The sequence below is a fragment of the Lonchura striata genome, chromosome 2, assembly GCF_050655825.1.
Source record: "Lonchura striata isolate lonStrDom1 chromosome 2, ASM5065582v1, whole genome shotgun sequence".
Taxonomy (NCBI): domain Eukaryota; kingdom Metazoa; phylum Chordata; class Aves; order Passeriformes; family Estrildidae; genus Lonchura; species Lonchura striata.
Window position 1 is genome coordinate 85,806,412 of NC_140704.1, and position 24,493 is coordinate 85,830,904.

Here is a 24,493-nt window from a genome sequence, read left to right on the forward strand (position 1 = left end):
AGAACAGATAGTCTGCCTCTATGGAGGAGCTGAGATCTGAGAAAGGACAGGAGAGCGAAGCTCACAAGAGAAGTGCAGAAACTTTTAAAATGTTTGTGCCTGTGACCTTGACAGATTTGCTTCGGTTCCCACAAACCTCTTACATGAGACCTTCTTTTCAGATCTCTTGAGTAGGAGGCAATGAAAAGGTCACATTAGCCCCCTTTCAACCTTCCTTGTGCTATAGGCTAATAACAAAATTATATTTTCCAGACATTTTAATGCAAATCTGCATGTTATCTGCAACACTTTAATTCTTGGCAAAGACTTCCACAGTTATTGCTGCATGAAGTATTTGATTTTGGTAACACCTCCATTCAACAGCTTGATTATGTATGGAGATAAAAACCAACTGCCTGGTTCTGCAATGTTTGAGTTGACTTGGCTGTAGAAAACAGCTTTTTTTTTTTTTTTTAACCCATATTTTTGGTCATAGTATGTGAGTCTGAGACAGAGCTCTTCCTTATGGACATGCACAGGGAAAGGAGGATGGAGGGGACTTAATCTCGCTCTTTCAGAGTTTAGGCTTAATTACAGACTTTCCAATACTTAGGGCAGAGGGAAAAGAGCAATTGGGGCTGTGGCTATGCTGAGCTGGCCAGTAGAGCATGCTGTTCACCTGAAAACATGGTGGCAGTATTCTTCCCCATTCCACCTTTGCTATGGAACTCTGTATCTCAGTTTCAGGTTCAGCAGAAAACTGTGGCTCAACAGGCCTGCATGAACTTTCTTAAAGTTCAGGTTATCACATTAATTAGGTTTGATCAATCCTGAATGATTTGGGATTCATTCTGAATTATCTTCTATGCTTTTAGTGACTGATATTGTTGCAGTAGGAACTAGCCTGATGTATCCTCAATTATAATTTAAAAATCTGGCATGCTTTTGTGTGTTTCAAATAGCAGAACTCCATAAGGAAAATGAAAACAAAGAAGAAGAAAACTGGCATATGGGAGGCCTATCTTTCCTGTAAAACACTGAATTGTCAGGAAAAGACAACTATTTTTGTGTTATTTTGTATGACTCCTCATCATCTCTTGGAATACTTTTTCACAGACTTTAATATTTTAGAAATTCAGCTGAATTCTTCTCATAATTAACTGAAAATCAATCATATAAAGTATCACAAAATTTATTTTTAATGTTAAACCTATTTTGAAAAAAGTGAATATTTGGGTTCATGAGAACATAGGATTTATAACATTTAAATGTTACCATAATATATATTTAAAAGATTTAAGTGGCCTTTTTATGCGGTGCACATAAAAAAATTAAGTAAAGTCTGGATTGGGTAGAAGATTGGCTAAGTAAGCATATATAAGCTTAAAACCTGTTCCTAAATACAAATTTCACTTATTTCAGAGGTATCCACCATTATCATAACAATAGCTCACCATTCCATGCTCTTAAGTATGATGTGATTATTTACTACTTGAGTATTCAGAAACCACAGAGGCTCATTCTGTCTTTGAACAGACATTCACATCTTTATAACTTTATAGGTCAGAGGGAAGAAGGACAGAGGGAAGAGTGAATAGAAGTATTTATTTTATGCAAGTCATCTGTAAACTCTGCCATGTAAATAATATCTAGGACTCTTGAATTTTTTGAGTGGTTATTTTATCAGTGGCTTAATGGTGGCAGGACATGACAACCATTTTGAAAATTTTTCAATGTGCAGAGTGGCTATTTTGCCTAACAATATAATTTATTTGTTTATTTTTCAGTTATTTTTTATCTATGACTGTCATTGTAATGCTGCTTTGTATTTATGTTTTTATTCCTGGAAATGCGCTTTGCATTTTCCTTATACTTTGTAGTCTACACACGTCTCTGGTTCATTTTGAGAACCAACTCAGATTTGTTGATTTTCCTCAGTTCTCCAGGAGCTCAATCCAGACTGTATATCTGTGCCACGTGCACTGGTGGAACAGTAGTTGTACAAGAAGATAAATAGCAGAACCTATAAATTAGGAGAGTTAAGAAGCTGACGGAAGATCATCTCCAAGTATTGGCTCCTACAGCCAAGAAAAAAAGGATTGAGCCAGAATGTCCAAACATTATTTTTGTGTGGACTGCTGAGAGTTTCAGGTTACCTTTCTCTGTTTCCCTGTACACTTGGCGTGTGCCAGGGTCCTGAGGGCACTAATGGGCCTTCATGGCCCTGACCAGTGATGCTCTGTGTCTGAGCTGTGTTGTGTGTGTCTGTGCAGAATTCTGTCTTCTGCTGTTCCAGATTTTTTGCTTGGGTTTCCCAGCTTGACACCAGACCTGAATTTCTGCCTTGCCCTTGTCTGGTGACTGCTGGTCTGCTGGTGAATTGTGCAATTCTCATCCACCTTGCTCTGCTTGCCCACTGTGAATCTGTGCCAGAGTAAGGGCAGACCCTGCCTATGCTGTTATCCTCCTGGCTAGTGTCCCTCATGGACCAGCTGCACACCTCCCACCACTCCTGTGTCACCCCCACATCCTGCAGGGGACTGTGGCTACAGTACAGGGGGCAGCTTGCAGCCTGTCAGCCCTCTTTAGTACCCTCAGCACCCAAACTAATCCCTGCTTCTTCAGCTCATTTTGGGTGAGATCAGTCAGACAGGGCCACCCTCTGGCAGTGACCCCATGCTCCAGGAGCCTGATGTCCTGTTGAGTCCTTTAGAGATCAGCTTTCTGGTGTCTGTATTCATGCAACTGTGTTCTAAGGTTGTCTTCCTGGAGCTCTAGCAAGGGAGTCACTTGGCTGCTGACATCATTCATGAAGCTAGATGTGGAACCTGCATCTCTGTAATGGTTGGAAATTGTTGCTTTGCACCACAAGCCCCTGTTTTTCACTTTAATACAGAATTCCTTGCTCAGCTTGATAATATCATTATATATATGAAGGTAATTTCTTGTTTCCCAAAAGTATTCTTTTTTTCTCAGTGGTGGGACATTTGCTTTAAAGGTTAAGCTGCGAAGCAGAAAGATATTTGTCTTTACATCTCTTCACTCGTGGTTGATTTTATTCTTAAACCTTTGTGATTTCTGTTCTTAATGTGCTCATTCCTGGAATGAAATAAAACTGTTTACTTTAGAAATTGTGTACTATGGATAAAGCTTTCCAACTATTAAGTTTGCTCAGATACAGCTGGTTTTAAACAGAGCAAATAAAGATTGTGGAACTGTTATTACTTGATCAGACAGTAATATTTTAATTTTTAAGATATCCACTTATTTACAAGAACATTTGTTAAATGTCTTTCCATTCTTAAAACAAATCTTTACAAGTTCATATTTTGACTTATTTATGGATTAATTTTACCAGTGCTGTCTCTGTTTCTTTGAACTTTGTAAAATGAGATTTGTCTAAATGAGGAAAAGTAAGTTCCTTCTAGTACCAAAAGAATTTAAAAATAAGTGTCCAAACTTGAATTTATTAACTTTGAGAGCACATGGTAGTGCTTTGCAAGCTATTTTGATGTACTAGGCAGGCTTCCTTGGCATTTCCAAGAAATTAATAGCTTAAGACTGTAAGCTAGGATCAGCTTCTATTGTGTTGTCAAAGGACATTTTTTTATTTATTTTAGTGCAGCATGAAAATATGAACATCTATTATCCAGCTGAGACTGTGAGGTCCACTGAATGTGACATTGCATTGTTCATTAGGCTGATCAGTAATTATGGTTCACAATGAAGTGTTTAAAATGAAAAATATATACCGATTCATCATTTTTATACTGCAGTTCTGTGTAGTGATAAAGTTTATTAATACTTGAAAAAAATAGATTTAGACTATGATTTTATTCCTATAAAAATCAAAGTTAACATTCCTCCACAAGTCCATTCTTCTCCAGTAAATCAGTATGTGGGAGGATTCTTCATCAAGTGTTTGTGCAAAACTGTGTAGTGTGACATATACTTTAATAATAAGTGCATATTGCAAGGGAATAACATTACATAAAAGCCTGTGTTATATTTTAATATTAACATGTTTAACTTAGTCTGAGTTGGTTGTGTTTCAGAATTTCAGTCCAGTAACTGATTTTAAAAATGTCAAGTAGTGCATTCTGTGACTAATGCTGACTGTGGGTAGAGCTGGGTTTGTTTGTTTGTTTGTATTGTAGCAGGTAACTCCTTATTTCTCCTGTAGACTCTTGTTTCTCCATGCTTTTCTCTCTGAGTGTTGAAGGAATTTGCTATTTCTAGTCCAGGATAGAGACTGAATATCTGCAATGAGGAGGAAAGAACTTACTGTATGTACATTAATGTCCTGCTTATGGAAAGGCAGAAATCAGTGAAAACATGTACCAGAAAGTTACAAAAAACATTGTTTATAGGTGACCAGAGTGGAACCTGATTTGTCACGCTAAACAATGCACTTTTCTGTTTTGATGATGGCTCTTAATGACATCCCCTTAAGTCTTGGTAGCCCCTGCCTCAAATCACTCTCCTTTGTTCCATGGCAAATGTTGTGCACATGTTGCATTCTATGTCTGTAGTATCAGGACAAAGACCTACCTTTTTTTTTTTTTTTTTTTATCTTAAATATTCTAAAAAAGTTTGAAGATATGGATCACTGCATTTCTATAACAAAGCTGGGTTGAGAAAGACCAAAAAAGCCTTTTTGTTTGCTACCTGTCCTATTTTTCTCTAGGATTTAAGGGCAGTGCATACACTTGAAAACGTAACAATGTTGTCTGCAAGAAGGTTAATGACTTTGTCCATTAATAGCAAAGGGTGGAACAGGAACTTCTCATCTGAGTTGCAAAAAATATATTGCCATCCTGTGCCATGATGATTCTGCATTGGGCTCTCACTTTCTGTAGAATGTTGATTGTCTGGTACAATGTGCCTTTGCCCATGTTAACAGGTACAGTTCTGGGAATCTCCAGAATTGGTAACTATTTGTGGACTAAATTATCTTATGCCACGACTGGAGTATGCTGAAGCTCACTAGGTGGGTGTCATGCACTCCTGCCAGCTCACCTTGGATAGATTGTTCCTTGGCATCTCTTAACTTTTGCAGCCTTACACCATAAATTCTGTGTCATTTCCTGTCTGTTTCCTCCCAGCATCTTGTCACACTGTTCTATAAAAGGTTATGGACTTTTGCTAATGGTCTGGCAATCCTTTCTAGAAAGCATTGTCTCCTCAGTCAGCAGTTTTTAAATGCCAGCTTGTGGTTGCAGTGGACTCTGGCTTCACATCCTTCAAGCAATTACCTCCTTCCCCTCACCTCTTCTGCAACCTCTTTCTACAGCTGGTTGAAGACAAATCCTTCACGTCTACCAATCTGGGTTACTCTTCCAGTTGTCCAAACAATATGTTTCTTCCATAATGCAACCAGAAAATTGTTGCTATTAACTGATAATACCTATGTGACTGGCTCATTCTGAAATTTCTGACAGCATTTACTGTTGAAGGTTCTCTATCTGAGACAGAACAACTGTTTTTATTCTATACAGAAAAAAAGTAAGTATATATATAATACATACTATATAAAGACATAAAAATAGATAAATAGATAAAAACCCTATCACTCAGCTCTATCATCTTCATTCAAAATTACTTGTACAGCTCCTCCAAAAGGTCAGCATTTCTCTCTGAACTGTGAGAGTCCTTACAGACGTGGCATCAACTAAACCTCTGTGTTGTCATCTTCCTTACCTTAGAAATAATCATGGAATCACTTTATGCCTTTTTTGTGGGAAGACTATGTAGCAGTCTGTGAAACAGCTTCTACCAGAACTGTTTTTGCTCAGTGCTGCTGTCTGTACTCTTAGTTAACTTCCTTCTGGATTTTATTTTTCAGATCAAAGTGAGAGCTTATTCAGGTACAGCTGCCTCATATTGCCAAATAGTCTGTAGATCTGTTCATGATGGACAAATACAGTGCACTTCTCAACAGTTCTATCAGTGAATTCAAGAACAGGATGTCTAGAATTTCAGTGTTGTCTTCATCCCTGAAAGAAGTTAAACAACTGAAGTATATTTTCTTAATAAAGAAGTGGGGATACTTTTTCAGAATAGGGAAAATTGGTGGTGCTGCTGCATTACTCGTTGAAAGGGATCATAACTTTGTTTCTTGTCTGATATTGATGTGCACTTGTTGCCACACAAGTCTTAGATAAGAAACTTCTTCCCTCACTGTTGTACGCTGGTAGAGTTGCATCTCTACCAGTGTACAAACAGGAAGGTGGCTTTTTCTGGATGTTAGTAAGTGAATCAAGGGGCAATTAATCTACAGTAGATTACCTAGTAAAGGTAGGACTTTAGGTGCCAGGTGTTAATTCTAGCCTGATGCTGAAACTCTGCCACAGTCAGTGATGGAGTGAGCTGGTCAAGAGTGATTCATTTGACCGACATCTCTGCTGTAGGATGAGTGAGTTGCTGTCTGGAGCCCTCAGACTGTGCTGCTTAGCCCCTTCTTGACCACAGAGGAAGCCCAGACACCTGCATTAGGAGATGAATTCCATGCTTGGGAGTTCAGCTGGGAATGCACAGTCTTTCTGTCCTTGCTTCCAGGTCAGTTTCTGTATTTTCTCTGAGGCCTGCTTAACACAAAAATCAATATAAAAATCCTCAAGCCAGGCAGAGCGCTACAGTTGCATTCCCAGAGTTGTGGTTGTTCTAGCATACTCTGAGACAGTAATCACGCTATTGCTTAGCAAACTGGAGTGCTGTAGAACTCCCATTTTCTGAACTTGTTCAAGCTGTGGCATGAATGATGTGCCAACAAGAGAGCTGTTGCAGGAAAGGCTGCTGTATAGATGTGGAACACTTCTGGACATGCAGTTACTCTTCCTGGATTTGAGATCAGAGACTGAGGTGCACGTACTTTTTAGATGCCTTGGAGATTAGGTGTCAACTGAGTGGAAAGCAGAGAAGGCACAATTTTGGAGTCTAGTTGCTTTCAGTTTTGCCTTAGCCCCATTTTATGTACCTACATTTTTTTTATTCACCTCCAGAAATACAAAACTACAGTGAGTAGATTTGTTATTAAGCATTTCAGTACCAATACCTTTCTGAAATATGTCCTTCAGTTTTTTCCACTGTGAAAGCTTTATAATTTTTTTAAAGTTATGTACATGGTTACTTAAGGAAGGAACTACTTCTTCAGCCTGTGTTAATTTAAGACAATAGTGAAAAACAATGATCTTTAAATTGTCTTCTTTCATCTCAATTTTATAGACCATAGTACACTTTTTCTTTCAGTTCTCCTGTTCTCACTGCTGCCCTTCATGAGCTTTTTCCTTCCTTGTGATGCTGTCACATGTCATATTCTCTACTTATTTATTTATTTATTTATAGGGTTTTTTTATGTGCTGCTCTTACAAGTTTTTTTTTTTTTTTTTTTTTTTTTTGCCTGGAGAGAAATATAGCTCACTTACTATCATTTTCTTACTAATTTTTTTTTCAGAAGGTTATTTCTCAAAAGAAACCCAAAGACATGTGTTTTTTTTATATTGCTGTTGACATTATTCAATCTAGTGGACATTATTATTGTCAACTATTTATTAAATCCTCTTTGTAAATAGTTCTTCCTGATATATATGGCATGATGAGGTACTATCTAATTGTGATGGAGATTTTGATCCTTAATATTGCTTGCTCTGCTCAGAACACTCAGGTCATCATAATTTTTTTAAATGATTAATTGTATTAAATAATTTACAATTGTATGCCATCAGCAATTTTTTTCTGCCTTGCTGTTTGGCCTCTTTTTTGCTCTGTATTGTTGCTGTAATCACCAAAACACCTACTGAGATGATAGATGGGCACAACACCTGAGTCACCTAGGGGAAATAATTGTCAAATATTTTTTTCTTCTGGATTTCTTTTTGTATTGGTTTGAGTTTGAGTTTTGTTTGTACATTTTGTTTTCTTTTTGTCCTGATGGATATAACTGTTTATGCAATGTGGACAGTATCTTGCCCAAGGCTAATCTTAAATTTGGTAATGGGATTATTGTGTGTTTCTGGGCAGACGGGCTTCTGCTTGACAATTGCTGATGTCCTGGTACTAAATTCCAGCTCCCTTTTACAGACAACCTTTATGTGGAAAAGATGCCATGGTAGTTTTGAGTGTATGACTTCTCTAATAAACACACATTCAGTTTTGCTTTACAAAAATACACTTGGATATGTAAATTAAGGCTGCTTGGAACCAAGTCTAAACTGCTTTCTGGATGTTATGCAAGGTTTACACAGTGATTACTGAGCATTTCCATAGAAGGGTAACAATTACCACCACAACCCTTACATTAGATGACACATACACGAATAGTGAAATACTGGAAGAGAAAAATAAACCTAGTCTGAACAATACCCACAGATTAAAACTACTATGAGTAATGCATAATGAGGGGCTCATTGAAAATGAAGTGCTATACTTTTAACCTAAAGGATGAGTAGAAGACAGCTGTAAAAAGGGGACAGATATCTGCAAGTTTAGGGTGCAAAAGCAAAACATGCCTCACCTGATGGCAGATCATTTCTGCTGGGTGCTCCTCTGTGCAGTCTGTGTGCATTCCTTTTCCTCTGGCTGTGCTCTCTTGTGAGAGAAGTACACTTCTGATCAGATTTACAGATGAAAAATGACAGAATGGATAGGACTGGGAGCTGTGGGAAGCAGTCCATCACCTACACCTGTGTGTTCACTAAAATTCTTAATCTTAATTGAAGAAGATTGAGAAGGAAGGACACGCAAAGACATCACAAACTGAGCCAGATTAGCTAGATCTGGAACCCATCTTCCTGAGAAATGTGAAGGTATCTACTGGTCTGTGCTAGCAGACTTCCAAGGAAGGCCTTAGGAAAGGTCTGAGCTGGAAACAGGAGGGTTCTTTGATCCAAATGAGTAAGCTGGGTGCAAAACCAGCTTTTTTCCTTCATAAACACCGAAAATTAGTTTTTATTACTGTGTTTTAAGTATTAACTGTGCTTTTGTTCAGTGCATGGAAGATGTTTTACTCCTCTTAGTTGTTATTTGACTTCTTTCTGTATGTCTCCTTGAACTTCACTAGTCCCCCTTTTCAGACTTGTAAATACACTTCAGGGAAGCTATTATTTTCTAGTGACAGGAACAGAAAGGCAGAGGAAAATGTGGATACTCCCCCTTTTTAGTGTCTTTTTGCCCTTTTTGTTTAAAGCTATAATTTAATGACAAACAAGTTTTGATCTGGGAGCAGATGCAGACCTTTCAGCTTTCAGCAGCACTGGGCACAAAATTGTATGTGCAAGAGAAGAAGTGAAAAGGGAAACAAAAAGACCAGAAAGATAGAAAGATACTCTGCAGCTGAGAGATACTGGTACAACTAAACCAACAGTAAAGACTTCATCCCTTCCAGTACTGCCCTTTCTGACTGAGTGTTCATGCCATGAGAGATGCAGAGAAAGAAGGGAATTACAAAGCATGCTTAATTCTACTTTGATTCCAAACACAAAATGTGTTTTACTTCACATATATGGTCTACCTATTTAATCACTACTTTTTTTCATATTTCCTTATATCTGCATTAATGCAGAGTAGTTTACTTTCTTAAAGTTCTAGTTTTCATATCTACTGTTTCTTGGGAGAATAGGGAAATATCTATACCTAGCTTTTGCCTGGTAAATTAAATGAATTTTACATATCTTATATAAACCTATATAGTATATTTTATCAGTGATTTTGTGTGCTATCAGCATTAGTAACTATAAGACTTTGTGCATTATAAGTGAACTGCTTGAGTAGCAGTCATTTAGGATACTACTTAGAGATTTTGACAATTCAGCATCATAGAGGAATTAAAAAAATGAAGGAGATTAACTAGGACTGAGCAGGACTGACAGCAGAATGATATTCATTATTTGAACACTAAACAAATTCTAGTTTTTTCTAGTCACATGAGGTTTTAAATTTACTTTTCTTCCTCCTACAGAAAAAAATTGATTTAAACCTCTTATCTACATGCAACAAATTATCCTGAGGAAGAAAGAACTGTCATGGGGCTTGCTACCACCTTTTGCATTTTAATTTGAATTTTCCAACTAATTCATTTTTATTTCAATGGATATTTTCAGGTGAAAATAAAAATAATTCTGATTTCTGACAATGTTAATACATTTCAGTATCTCTGCTTTTAAACATAATTCCATGTATTAGTATGGATGTGAAAAATACAAATCAAAGGAATTTATTTTCTAAATTTCCTCTCAGATATTTTTTTAAACAGAATTCTCTATTTAGTAACTGAATTTTCAAAGTGAGCAGAGCTTATCTCTGTTAACTACTGATTTTCTTTACAATTTTTATGGGGACATTTACAGGAAATTGGGGAGAAATTAATCAGAAAGTGTAAGATTAGACTTGAAATATTTTTCCTTCAGTCATAACATGCACTTAGAAATTGTGAAAAATGGAGGCACTCTAAATATGACAGTAAGAAACAGGATATAGAAATTTAAGCAGTAACTAATTTTCTGGTTTCATTCTTATAAAAATGTATTTCTGAACTACTTACAATGACTAATTTTTATATATATATATATATATATATATATATATATATATATATTTAATGATCTTCTATCAACCAGTGAAAGACTTGGAGATCTGACTTGTGCTTAGTCTTTTGCAGAAGATATAAACCAGTCCAGTGTGCCAGCTGAAATAAAGGGGTGAACAGAAGATATGGTCAGTTGGGAAACTGGACAATCCAAGTGTTGCCAGCTCATCTCAGAAGCATTTCCACCTGGCTGAGGGGTCCTGCTCTCCTTTGCTGAGTGGATAAAGTGCTGTTGCATCTAGTTTGCCATCCCAGAACTTGCCATTACATCTTTGGATTTGGTGAAATGTGTGTGCACAGCATTTTTAGGTTCAGTTCATGGTTTTATGTCTTAGCACAAACCACACCTTCATTAGTGCTTTTAACTGATATTCTGCACTGTGAACTAGAATAATTGAGTCATACATTTCTGTCTGTTAGTGTGCTAATCTCTGTAGAAAAATGACATGGGGAGTTAGGAAAGGTGAGATTAAAACTGCTAGATTTGTCAAAGTTCATCTGTCAGAACCCCAATTCATGAGTCACTTTAAATCACTCTATTCTTCAACCCCACTCCCCAACAACCGAAAAAACACCAGGAAACAAAAAACCCACAAAGAATCACCCAACCCCCTCCATGTGTCTGTTCAATTAATTAAATAAAATGCTTTTTCAAATGGAGCTTGATACTACATGTTTATATGATATGGCATCAGCACAAAACAGAATGCAGCCTGGAGAAGAGAAAGTTCTATGGGTCACATTTAGCATCTTCCAATACCTAAAGAGGAGCCACATGAAAGCTGGAGAGAGATTTTTACAAGGATATGTAGTGATAGAACAGGAGGGTGTCAGGGCTGGTTTGTCGGGACCCCAACAGTGTGAAAGTCCTTTTCCCAGCCCATGCAGCCAAAGAAGGAGCCTGGAATGCATCTGATTGTGTTTTCAAGGTTGTTTGTTTTTTCTTATCTATAAGATTCTATCTCTGACCTGCTGAGGTCTGTCCAGAAAAGAAGCCATGGCAATCTGCTGTGAGCCTTGGGTGGCTCCCACATTATATACTCAAAACTACATGTTTACAACTTCTTTACCAATACTTATCATCTATGTTAGACTGTGAATCTCTACCTTGAACCAATAGAAAAGACATGGAGGACAAGAACAAGGAAAAGAAGGCTAGGACATGCACAAATTGCTTCATTTTGACCCCCTGAATTATATTCTAAAAACACCCAAATTTCTACTTTTCCAACCTATGTTAATTCAAATATCACAGTACTCAAACCCTTGTGGCTTGTAATTTTATATACAAATCTGGCAATTTTTTCCATGGGTTAAAATTGAAGCTACAGGTGTTTTTGACTTCTTGCCAAGGTCTCAGAGACCCCTGCCAGGGTCTCAAGACAGCCAGGGCAGCCAGAGGGATGTCCTGGACTCCGACAGAGGGAATGGCTTCAAACTGAATTAGATTAGGTTTTGGGATTAAATTCTTTACTGTAAGGATGGTGAGGCACTGGCACAAGTTACCCAAAGGTGCTGTGGCTGCCCTGTCCCTAAGTGTTCAAGGCCAGGTTGGATGGGGCTCTGATCAATCTCATAGTGAGGGTGTCCCTGCCCATGGCAGGGGCTTGGAACTGGATGATCTTTATGGCCCCTTCCAGCCCAGGCCGTTTTATGATTTTTTTAATTCTGTGATTTTATTATTAGACCTGATGACCAGAAAGTGATCCTAAGGATGTTATGAAGAGTCAATGCCACATGTGTAATCAGTTTTTCTGTTTCATTTATACATTCTGGTTACTTGCATGAATGTTTATCTTAGGGCCTTATGAGTTGTTTTCCCCCTTCAAGTGTCAGGTTGTTAGAATTAACACCATATACAATTTTCACTTCTGTTTTATAAGATTTGTTTTCCAGATACTTTTTAAGCTTTCTGAGATACCACTTGCACAGCTGTACTCCAGATTTACTTTCACATGTCACAAATCTTTCTTCAGCAGGTCCTTTTCACTTCTACTGACAAATTTACTCAGAAAAATTAGATGGTTCCCAGATGGCTATTTTTTATAACACAGCAAAAAGATAACCTAACTATGGTAGTTCTAGAAAGGGTGCATCAAGAAACTTGTATTTGTAGCCCTGCACCAGGGAGGGAGAGAGAGAAATATGAAGTGTGCTGTGTTGGTGGCCAGAACTTCCTATAAGCTTCAGCCTGGGTGGAGTTGGATCAGCTACTTATTTTATATTTCTCCAAGAGTAGCCCTCTGCTTGGCTATTTTGCACAAAGCAGCATCTTGGACCTTTTATGAGAAATGTAAGCCAAATCCTAGGCTGAACAGACAAAGCATCCAAGAGTGTCTGCAGTGACCGAGTAGATGCCCCACTCTCTCCCTCTAGCCCCAGTGGAGCTTGATCATCCATTTACTTTCATGTTCTGCTGAAACAGTCAAACTCAAGCTGCCAAATGCTGCCAGGAGAAAATCCTTGGGAAAATGGATGCTCAGCTGAATGCGAATTTGTACAACAGGCAGGGAAAGAAGGTGTAAAGCAAAGACAGGAGGAAGGCAGGAGGGACAAAATATAAGTCATGTTTCAAACAGTTCTTTGGGGAAGCTGGTGATTTTGGTAGCTTCTGAAAGCATTTAAAGCAGCAAAGTGTTTTGCAGTTTATTTCAAGATATGAACTCAACTAAATGAGCCTATTCACAGGAACTCTAACCACATCTACTTGATGTTTTCTGGAGATCACTTTTGTATTCTCTCTGTAGAAAGATTTTACATTGACTTATTTTCAACAATACTCCCTTGTAATGACAAAGATGTCTATTCCTCCTGTTTCATAAATCAAACACCATTATTTTCTTTCTCATTTGTGCCTGTGAATCTAATATTTAAAATGGTTCTAATTCTCCTCACAGTAAGACAAATAGGCTCCAGGAAATGGGTAAAACTAACTAAACCTCATAATCTTGCAAAGTAGTTCTATTTTTCTTCAAAAACTTCTGCCAACAAAAGCTAAACCCAAAACGTCTATACTGACTTTCCCATTTTTTAAAGTTGGGAACCACAACTGGAACTTTGTATGAATAGTTATTAATTCATAAGATGTAGTGGATGGTTTGAAGCACAGGTGGCATGGGTTAAAGAAGGCTGGAAACCATTCTTTATTGCAGGATACTCCAAAAAGGTCTGCATGAATAAATTTATTGTAGATATTGAAGTACCTTGGAAAAAAGTCTTTACAGCTGTGTTTAGATGGAGTTAAAATAATACTGCCCATCTGTGTTGTACTTTAATGTAATTTGACCACTTAGTAAAATTGAAAGTACATTATTAAAAACATATCACTTCTACTGTACAACTTTTCCCAAAATACCCAGTACTGTTTATGCTGATAAGATACTGCATTAAATTTTCTCCATAAAACTAAAAAAAAATCCCCCTCATTCTCAGTCTCCTTCATAGAATAAGATAGGTCTGTAACTTTTAGTTGGATATGGGTACCTCTTTCCTCCTTTTTTTTTTTTTCATTTTGTTTTCCTTTTACTTGCTGGTAAAATTGGTGGATAAGCATGAAAATATTAAGCCCCCCCCAAAAAAAAACTTCCTTTCCTACCTCATATTGAAAAATGCAGAAATGTTTTTAACAAGTTTGTTACAGAACACCTATCTTTTGTGGTCCTGTTGTAGCTCCTTGAGGTGTGCAACAAAATCAAGCAGGCTTTGAAAAATTCTCTTTCTTTCTCAGCTGCTCTGTTCTGAGAGAGTAAAACTACTGTGCTCTTGTGCTCTTTCGCTTTTCTTTAAGAAAATTATTGAATAACTAGTTGAGATTTATGAAAAGTAAGTCTGAAAATGTGTGGAAAATAAGTGTTTATGTGTGGTGGCTTTCTGGTGGGACATTTTGTTGTTGGTTTGGTTTGTTTTTTTCCATTTGACTCCATGAGTTTGGCCTTGTGGTTAGTTAATTTATCTGCAGAATTAGAAAACAACTTGTATTTTGGGGAAGTGCAATTTTTATGTCATGGCATGTAAGGTCTAACAAAATTAAAAAGTACAAATGAGGATTCATTAAGGAAAGATTTACATATGTTTGTGGCAGTCTTGCAGATTAATGAGAGCTTGCTGTGTTTCTGTAGGTAATTGGCATGAAGGCATTCATTAGTTAGCTTGGATGGCAGAGTGGCAAACAAAAAGATACACCTGAGGAGCTGAAGCAAAATATTTTTATGTAAAAGAAACACAGTTCTGTGAAGGTTATTTGTTCCTCAAGGCAGGAAAGTGCATTTACCAATGATGCCTCTTGATCATGCTCCTAACACAAAGATTTTGCAAGATGTGTTGCTGTGTGTGTAACCAGCCATAGGTAAACAGGTATGTAGTGAGCATTTTAAACAACAGTTATGAGTTGAGTGTATTCTTAACAATTCATGTAATAAGGGAAGACAAAGAAAATAGTACTTCTTACTTTATTAACTAAGGCAGAATACTACATTCAGCTAGTACTGCAGTGCATGAGAATATTAAGAGTCAGCATTGATCAGCTTTTCTTATAACACAAGTTATTTTAAAAAATATTTAAACTAGAAATTGATAAAGGTCCCCTGGATTTTCACTAAAACTTAAAATCAAGAGTCAAGCCTAAGAATTACTGCCACAGAGGCTATTGGAGAAAGATACTGCTTGAGGCATACTTGCCAAAAGCCTACATTTTTTAAAAGAAGGTTTCCTGGAATTTCACAAAAGCAGTAAGAACATGTAGTAAATTTAAAAGTTTAAATTCTTTTATTCCTTTCTCTCTGCTGTGGCAGGGGAATCACCATCAATCATGCTCTTATTTTTAACTCAGATACATTTGCTGTTCTTACAATGGTTGTAACTTACTATAATGCTATTTTATGTAACTAGACAGACAGATATCTCTTGATGATCTCACAGATGGGTCCTCATCAGGCTGCCCTGTTGTTTTAGGAAATATTTTCTTTCTGCAAAAACTTTCTGCTTTTTTTTTTCTTCCTTGATTTGTCACTTGCAGCTTATCTCTTTTCAAAGACATGTTCTGTAACAGAATAAGTCCAATTTCTGATAATCTTTTAGGAAATGGAAAAATAAAGGTAGATCAGGCTGAAATGTAGAGAGCTTTGAGAAATTATATAAAAATACACAAAAGTCACAAGCATCAGAAATACTATTTCCCTCTCTTCCCTATAAAAATCTTGTCTAAACAAAATAAGAAAAATCTTACATTTATATTGCTTTTTAACATGGTCTAAGCTGAAAAGAACTATTCTATTTTCAGTTTACCATTAGAGAGAAAATATATTAATCTATGTTTAGATCTATGTTTTGAATTAATTCTAATTTACAATTCTGGAATAGGCTCACAATGTAACAACCTTTTGAGCGGATTTCCAGCTGTGGGATCTTGGCAGGTATCAGGATAGCAAGACCAGATTTTCTGGCTTCCTCCAATTCTTATGGTTTTTACTTCAAAGTAACTTACATTCCATCATTATACCCTATGTAAGGCTGTAGCAAGAGTAGTGTGGGGTCAGGAGCCTTCAATACCCTGCTATGTTATTTCTTGTGTATTTTTTCTTAACTCTTCCTTGTTTCTAAGGGAGAGTTAAGTTGATGTGACTGAAGTAGTTGATGTACTACTTTTTCAGGATCAGGCTTATTTCTAAGTATACTGATAGCTTTTTGTAATCTGCTCTCTGTGTCTCTGAGCTGCTCTTGTGTGTTTGGTGAATTCACCCAAAGATCATGATAAATTTTAATAGAGTTTTTGCTTTTAATGAACATTCAAATGCATAAGTAAGGATTGCATTTTCAGGACTTTAGTTTTCTATCTAAATTTCTATCCACTTTAGCCTGGTTCCTCCTAACACAATATTAGCAATTTGAAAAAGTGAAGGATGTAAAAATCTGAAGATTATTAACAGGGAAGATGTTTTGAACAGAAATAAAAAAGTCATGCATTTCCCCTAGCACTAATTACTAGTAAAATATTGCTAGCGATAAAGTCTAATTTTAAATTTTGGGTGCAGAATGATTGTCTTGTTGTTCTAGGGAAAAAGAGACAAAGTGCATCTATAAAATACAACTGCAAATGTTTTCCTGTGCTGCCTCATTGATTCATAATGTCTTGCTGCGCATCTTTTTTGATTGGGATTTACCAGCTGTGTGGGTCACAGCATTATTCTCAGCTTTGGTTAATTCGTCTCTGCTGAGGGCACGGGGTATGCTGTACAGCAAATATCCTTGGGCTCTTCAACTCTGAGAGATATCTACAACAGCTTTGTATGTTTGCATTATAGTCTTTAGCAAAACACAATCAGCATATCTGCTGGGGAATTCAGGTGATTCCACTATGTCTCAAAACTTTTGACTGCACCATAAAAAATATTAGGTGAAGGGTAGCTGAAGACATTGGCAGCTGCTTATGTTTCTGTTGGATCTTTCAGAGAAGTGTTGGAGGGAGTTAACTTTAGAATGTGTAGTGAGCTCACTGCTAGAAAGCTACTGCTAAAATCATCAGCAATAAAGAGGCCAAATTCACAAACCCCATATTGTTAACAGGCTATTAAAGCTGTCAGGAGCCATATTTATCTTTTCTGCCTCTGCTGTTTTAGAGTATCTACAAGTGAATGACACCCTGAGTTGATTTAGGCTGCTGTTGTACAAATCTAATTTAATCTTAGCCTTTCATTTTCCAGGTCCCTTTCTCTTCCCATTCCTTTTGCTACCCAGACTGTTGCCACCATGACGTAATACTGTTGCTCTGTTAATTATGTTTTGTTTTTGTTGATTTTTTTTTTTTTTGTGACACCTGTCTGAACTCTTCTATGGAAACTGTCTGTTTTAAAAATAACTCATCAATCACTCTCCCTTTTTTGGGACAAATTATGCATTCTGTGCTGCTTTTTTCTGACGGCATAATAGCAGTTCCTTCCTTTTCTGTGTTTTTGAATGCAAAAGATTCTTGCTAAGGCATGATGCAGATCTGGATTATAAAATGTATCCTGTTCTATTACGTGCAACAGCTCTCTTCTCATAGGGCAGATATGCACTCAAGGTTCATGCTGTTCTCCATCAGGGATTTATGTAGTACTGAAAATGATGATTGTAGATTCTATGGTAGTCTAGTTAATTTTCCTAAAGGCAGAAGTTAAATGCCTATTTATCATTTAGCTTAAAATATCTGATCAGTGTTAGTCAGTTGGTGCAATATTTGTACAGTATTACTAACACAGATCATCCCAGTTACTGGTCTGCCAAAAACAAGAAGAAAGCTGTTACAGTTCTCTAACTTCTCTCTTTTCCTACTTGCATTGCATCATCTGGTGCCAGTCACCTCTCGTCACATGGGGCTGCTGCCTACATACATAAAGATCTAATTTAATAATCTTATTGAAATTATTGAGGACATAATAAGAATTTTAAAATATAAGTCTTAGTCAACTAAATGCTTTGATAGTAACTTTACAGGAAAACAAGTTCCTTCACTGACGAAAATATCTGATTTTGGTTGAGATTGCAGAAGATTACTGTACTTTATAGTGTGTAAGGTATCTAGAAACAATGTGTTTTGATCAGACAGACGAGGAAAACAAAGATATCAACAGCAATGAAAAAAAGAGTGAAATTAAAAAATCCAAAAACCCAAACCAAAAAAACTTTCTGCTTGCAACAAACCTTCTATACTTACAGACAATAGCAAAGAATTGCTCTTCTCAAGGAAAAGTTATGAGACTTGTTGTTCATGTTGTCCAGCCTATCAAAACATGCTGGCTTCATTTTAGAGCTGTATTTGATTTTAACACTGATGATAATTCTCTTATTAATTAAAATTATATCTTCTCTTGGCTAAATAATCACCTTGTTTCTTATGTTAGTTAATCTGTATGCTCAGTGTTTCTCTTCTTTTGAGTGGCTGGGTTTCTTGGGTCGGTGGTCTCTGAGCTGGTGGCCGTGATCTGCCCCTCTGGAATTACCTTTTACCCAGAGAGAGCTGATTTCAGCACAGGTGCTGAGTTGGCTTTGTTAGTTTCTTCATTGTCTTGGGAGTTCTGACAGGTGTCTTCATGGCCCTTAAATTCTGCATTCTGTGTGTTCACTATCAGGAGTTCATCCTTCTCCCCAGGCTTTGTCAGTCTCCCTCTAGGTCTGAGATCACTGAAGCATATCAAGCCCTAAATTTTAACAAGGGAATTCTACTGACATATTGTTTATCTTTGTAACACCTGGACATTTAATCCCTGCTGAGACTGGGACACAGTGGGAAGGGGAGGATGCTGCCTCTCCTGAAATTCTTCCAGCACAGTCACATTGCTGACTGTGGGCTGAGGGCTGCTGCCTCATCCACTGGCAGGGTTTTGCTGTTACTGGAGATGAGCTCTGACCAGTTTGTGGACAATGTTCCCAGTTCTAAGCTGCTCAGTGGGAAATATGGGACAATGCCCCTCTTTCTTCCTACTCTTAATCTGGTCTTCCAAAGGTGACTGCCCATGACTGTTCTGCAAATTTATGCAATTTTGTTTGACAAGCATGGATTTTGGTGAAGTAAATAGAAGATATTTTATGCTTGTCTTGGTTTTCTTCTCCTGTACTGATCTGTAGGGCACTAATCCCACTATTAGCTAGACAATTTTATCCTAGAGCATCTTCAAACTAGAACAGAGCAACTCCAGCTGAGGCTGCATCTGGTCCAGGCTTCTTTTCTGCCATGAAGCAATTTAAGTGGCTTCCTGTGAGTCATTACCCAAGGTAAATCAAGATGTACTTCTGTGTGTAATAGAATTAATGAAGATTGGTCTCAAAGATTTGTGTCTTATGACTACATCCTCTAATATCTAGTGGAGTACAAACACCAAATGAAACTTCTTGTACAATTGAGGTCCTGAAAACCTTTTTCTCTGCAGATTTTTTTCTAAGGATCAGTGTGTGTTTTAGCTCGTCCTTTAGTAGAGTACTCTTTTTCTTTCCAGATTTCTAGTTCCATGAAACTTAAGGATACAATTGCATAGAATATTTGTATCCTCCTGTTTAATGTGTTTAAAGTTGGCTGGTAGGTTGAAAGATAACTGGGGAATGGAATGACAGATTCTCACATAGTGTAATTGAATGAGATTTGCTTCTTCAAGAAGCCAGGTTAGAAAGAGGAGAGACAGGTTTCCTTTAGGAAAACTGCCTAGACTATGAGAACCAGAGGGCTGGGGTACAAGGCTGTTTGTAAATAGAAGCTAAGCTCAAATATATACTTTAACTCTGCACAGCCCAACATCTCATTGACACAGCAGATTTGGAAAGGCATGGGCTTATTACTAAGGCTTTACTGATGAGGTTGGGACACTCTGAACATAATATTTAATGTACTTATAACTGACAATTGCAGCTCAGGAAGGAGCACTTGGAGTTGCCATGACTGCTTTCACAATTCTCTGAAATGCATTAGCTTATTTTGAACCAAAGGCCAAAACCAGGCTTTTAAAAATATGAAAATCTTGGCCATCATCAAGAATGATTTTAAAGATAGAATGGACTTGCATTATTTTTCTGTTGTGTAAGGTCTTCATGCACTTGCATCTTGAGTACTGTGTGCAGTTTTGGCCTCCTGATCTAAAGGAAGATAAAGTACCACTTCAGAAAGAACATAGGGAAGGGCAACTAAAATGATAAAGTGGATGAAACAAACTGAGGAGGGACTTACAAAGATCCAGGTTTCTTCAGTTTGGAGCAAAGACTGAGGTGTGAGGTCACCAAAAAATACACCATCACGAAGGCAACACAAGAGTTATTGGAAGCGTCATTCATCAACTTCAAATTGCAAGAATTGAAACTAGACAAAAATAGCAGTAGATGATTTTCAAGCACTCAAAACAAAGTCTTTTGCACTGAAGGTTGTAAACTTTCCCATTTACTAGTAGAGGAAACAGTGGAGATGGATAGTATCAGCAGGTTCAAGAAAGTTACTTGAATATATGAGAAGCAGCTCCATAGATGGATAGTACACAGTGGAGGTTAGTCCTGTCCACCATTTCTAATTCATGAATTTTGGAGACTGGAGGATAGAATAGATTGTAGAAAAATCATCTCTTGCTGCTCTGTTGCAGAGGCAGCATTGGACTTGATGAACCATTGTCCTGAACTGTTGGGACATTCCTTAAATTCTTGTAGTGTCCTGAGCTCACGTGTAAGGCAATAACTAGACTGTCAATTTGAAGTGATGGTGTGTGAAACAACAATTAAATTACCTAGTTTTATCTGCTCTGTGTCAAAGGCCAATATTTGACCCTGTCAGTCTGGGATGATCATAAAGCTAAGAGGCAACAAGTGAAACTGCTTTAGGATTATTGCTTGAAGAATAGATAAAATATTTTTCTCAGTCTGCTTCTGCATATTTTTCAGAACTGCATGGAGAATTGTGGTTGATGATGGAACTAAGTGCAGAAGACAAAGGTTGGTGTCAATTTTCTTTTACAGTGAAACCTGTGAATTTGCTTAAACATACACTGTTAACTGGATTTTCCTCTTTGACAATGAAACACCCCCTGTTTTATCACTGTGATATAGGATTGTTTAGTTAAATGATGAAGTATACAGACTAACTAATTTGAGAGAGACAAGATCCTTGTATTCATTCTCTGGTAAGCAAAATTAGCACAATGCATTTTGTGTGTGTAATCATAACACTTTCACCTCAAAGTAAAAATGCCTGATAATAGCTCTCAAGGTGGTTTTAGTTTCTCAAAGATAGCAAAAAAAAACTACAGAAAAAAACTTCTTTGTGTATGTTGTACCTTACATTGCAAAGTTGTTGCTTTGACTGTCTCACATCATGCTAATTATTTTATGGGGTTTTTTATCAAAATGAGTTTTTCATCATTTTAAATGGCCACAGTAAGGTGCATTTAAAATAACAAGAAAGACTAAAATACTTTGGAAATGTCAGTGGGTACAAGTCTGTAAGTATTTATTGCCTGATGCTTTGAACATTCTTCGGGCTCAAGAATGTTTTTCACTTTCTTATATAACCAGGTACTTTGCATGCATTGAGTGTTTTATGTCCTACTCAGTGAAACTTTACGTGGAATAAATTAAGTCTTGGAGAAGCATGTTTTTTCACAAACAGCTGTTGTCTCTGCAAATGTTAGTCCTCCAATTGTTCTTTGCTATCTATCAGTCCATTTTAGGGCCAAACTAGGCTGGCTTTACACTGACTAGTTCTTAATGCTATAAGTCATTCATTATAATGGGATGTTGCTAAGGTAAATGATGATACAGATCAGAAAGGAAACATATTGTTATTGCTTTATTTTCATTTTTTTTTAATGTATATATCTCTTGGAAGAAGTAAAGAATATGAACGAAGAAAGAGATTGAGATGTGGAAATATGAGAAAAATGTGTATATAGGAAATAATTGGAAGAGGACAAGGGGAGAAAAATAATTTAATAACAAGGGATTTAAAAATATCTTTGTTGAAAGAACCTGCAAATCTAGTTCTGTCATGAAGAGTGAATGATTAACCTTGTCTCTGAGATGGCATACAACAAAATAGGGCAAAAAGAGAGCGCTAGCCGCAGAGGGAAAAGAAGACTGAGGTCTGAGATCTGAGAGGACTTCAGCTATGGAGGGAGACAGTGCTAAGCATTAGTTCTTACTGCTAGACCAGTCTGGAAGTCTGCAAAGGACAGCAAATTCCTTACTTTCTTTGAGATACCAGGGTCATACCAGGTCCTGGCGTGCCTGTTGCCATCATGATTTTCCTTAAATTTGGGTGTTTTGCATCAGATATAGCCAGTAGATCTGGTCCAAAGTGTGCAGAGATATTTATTGTGGTGGTAGAGGCTGGACAGTCTGCCCCTGGCTTGGCAGTAGTGTTGTTAGGTGAAAGCTGAGCTGCCCCACCAGGGCAGCAAGTCAGGAAAAAATAATAAGTTAAATTGCATTTTCTTTCTACCAAAAGAAACACGCTTACTGTCAAGGCCAAACTTCTTTTGCTCCTTATATTTACATCAGTAGTGAGGATAAATCTTCTCTACTGAGTTCTTGTATGACTAGTGCAGGGACTGTCCCTCTGTCCCTCTCTTGCTGTGGATATAGCAGTGTGGGTGAGCAAGTACAGCAGGGGACTTGAATGGTCCATCTTAAATGTGCCCTAAAGTTTTCAGAAGCCTGTCTTTGGGTTGAGGGGTATGGGGAGCTGTGGCCAGGCCCAGGGATGTTGATGGTGATGATTTCAATGAGAAGTGTGTATGCTCCAGGCTGGTTCTATGGGGCTGTTGTGAAACGAAACAGTCTTGTGAGGGCTGGGAGGTCTCCTCTATGAGACACCAAATCCCAAGGGTTTCCTCCTCTTGGTGAGTTGTTCAGGATGGTGCTCTGCTTTTGGCAGGTTGGTAATCTCTGCTACACAGAGGACAGGACAGATCTCGATGAAGAAGGATTGCAGCAGGGAAAGAAAGTCTTGTTCTTTGTCTGTGGATGACTTTTTGTAGAGTTACTGGTCTCACAGAAACTACTGCTGGCAGGCAGAAACAAGAATTTTTGTTTGGGTCCCTTAGAATAGGATGAGTTGGGGGTAGGGAGAGCAACCACAGAAGTGACCGGCAGCAAAGTAAATGAAGAACCAGACTGGGGCATTGCTCTCACAGTTTATGAAAAATAGCAGAAAAATACATACAGTCAGTAACCACAAGATTTGAAATAGATGACGACTGAGCACAGATAAGAACGCTTAAAAACATTAGATACTATTTTGGTTGAATGACTTGACTGTACTACATTTTAGATTACTCAGCTGATAACCAATAAGAAGCAGAGAACCAGATTTTGAAAGTATAAAAATCTCTGCCTAATTGTGAAAGCAAGCAGAGGCACAGACACATAGATCGATGTGGGTCTAATAGGGGCAAAAATAGGAACAGTACAGCATGCTTCCAAAAGGACTAAGGTAAAAGAATTGGTAGAGGATGAGACAGTATGAACTGTGAGAGTGAAAAGACAAGAGCAATAATTTAGTAGCTTAATGCTAAAAAGCACATTGAAGTTTTGAAGTGGATTACAATTAGCATTGTTACAACTGATGAAGCCTTGTTCAGTAAATAAAACTTCTAATTCAAAATTCCAATAGCATTAACAATGTATTTTTCTGTAATGGTACTTTTAGTAAGTATTTGGTTTGCATTTGCTGCACCATTAATGTAGGGCGAGAGTCAGAATAAACAAGACACTATCTATCTGGAAATTAGAGATTTTTGTGTATCTCCTTTGATTGCTGTTTGCCTTCCCTCTTCAGTCTTAAAAGGCTTAAAACATTTGACTAGATGTGTCCTTCATGGTTTGAAGGTAGCTGCAAGCTGCCATATGTTTTTGTTACAGAGAATAATCCTCTGTCTCTATATGTTCCCATGTTTGGGTCAAAAGGGAAATTTCAGGCATGCTAAGTATGACTTTACAGTTTCCCATGGGGGCATAGTATCTCTAGGTAAGAAAGGATTTTATCACAGGAGTAACATAAATTATTCCATGAGTGTTTACATTACATGTAAAAAAGTTAAATTATTTGTTCATTTAATTGTACAGATCAAATTAAAAGTCAAAATTATTTTTTCCTGTAATTATTACACAGTAAGAATAATTTTCTCTGTGCATCAGTGTGTCCAGACATCTAGAAGAACTAAAGTTATAATCCAAACTCCATATAATCTACAGGTTCCTGAATCCTATTGAATTCAACTGGTTTTATATAAAGTATAAATGGGAAAGATAAAGTTCTAAAATAATTCCTCTTCATGATAAATTTGCTGCTGAATGTCAATCATAGGGCTGGTTTGCTTAGACATGGCATTGGGTATGCATGTTGTGGGGCAGACATGAAAAATTTTAACAGTGTTTATTTGGATTGGTTTCATGGCTACCACCACAACTTATCAAAATTATCCATTT

General features: G+C 37.3%; 1 protein-coding gene across 1 annotated transcript in view; it reads left to right on the forward strand.

The window, feature by feature from the left end:
* LOC116183235 (uncharacterized) overlaps positions 1–24,493 on the forward strand; it is a 133,220-nt gene that overhangs the window by 51,299 nt on the left and 57,428 nt on the right. The window contains exon 3 of the mRNA XM_085573621.1: positions 20,951–21,001. Coding sequence (XP_085429747.1) covers positions 20,951–21,001 — 51 coding nt within the window. The remainder of the gene's footprint in view (positions 1–20,950; positions 21,002–24,493) is intronic.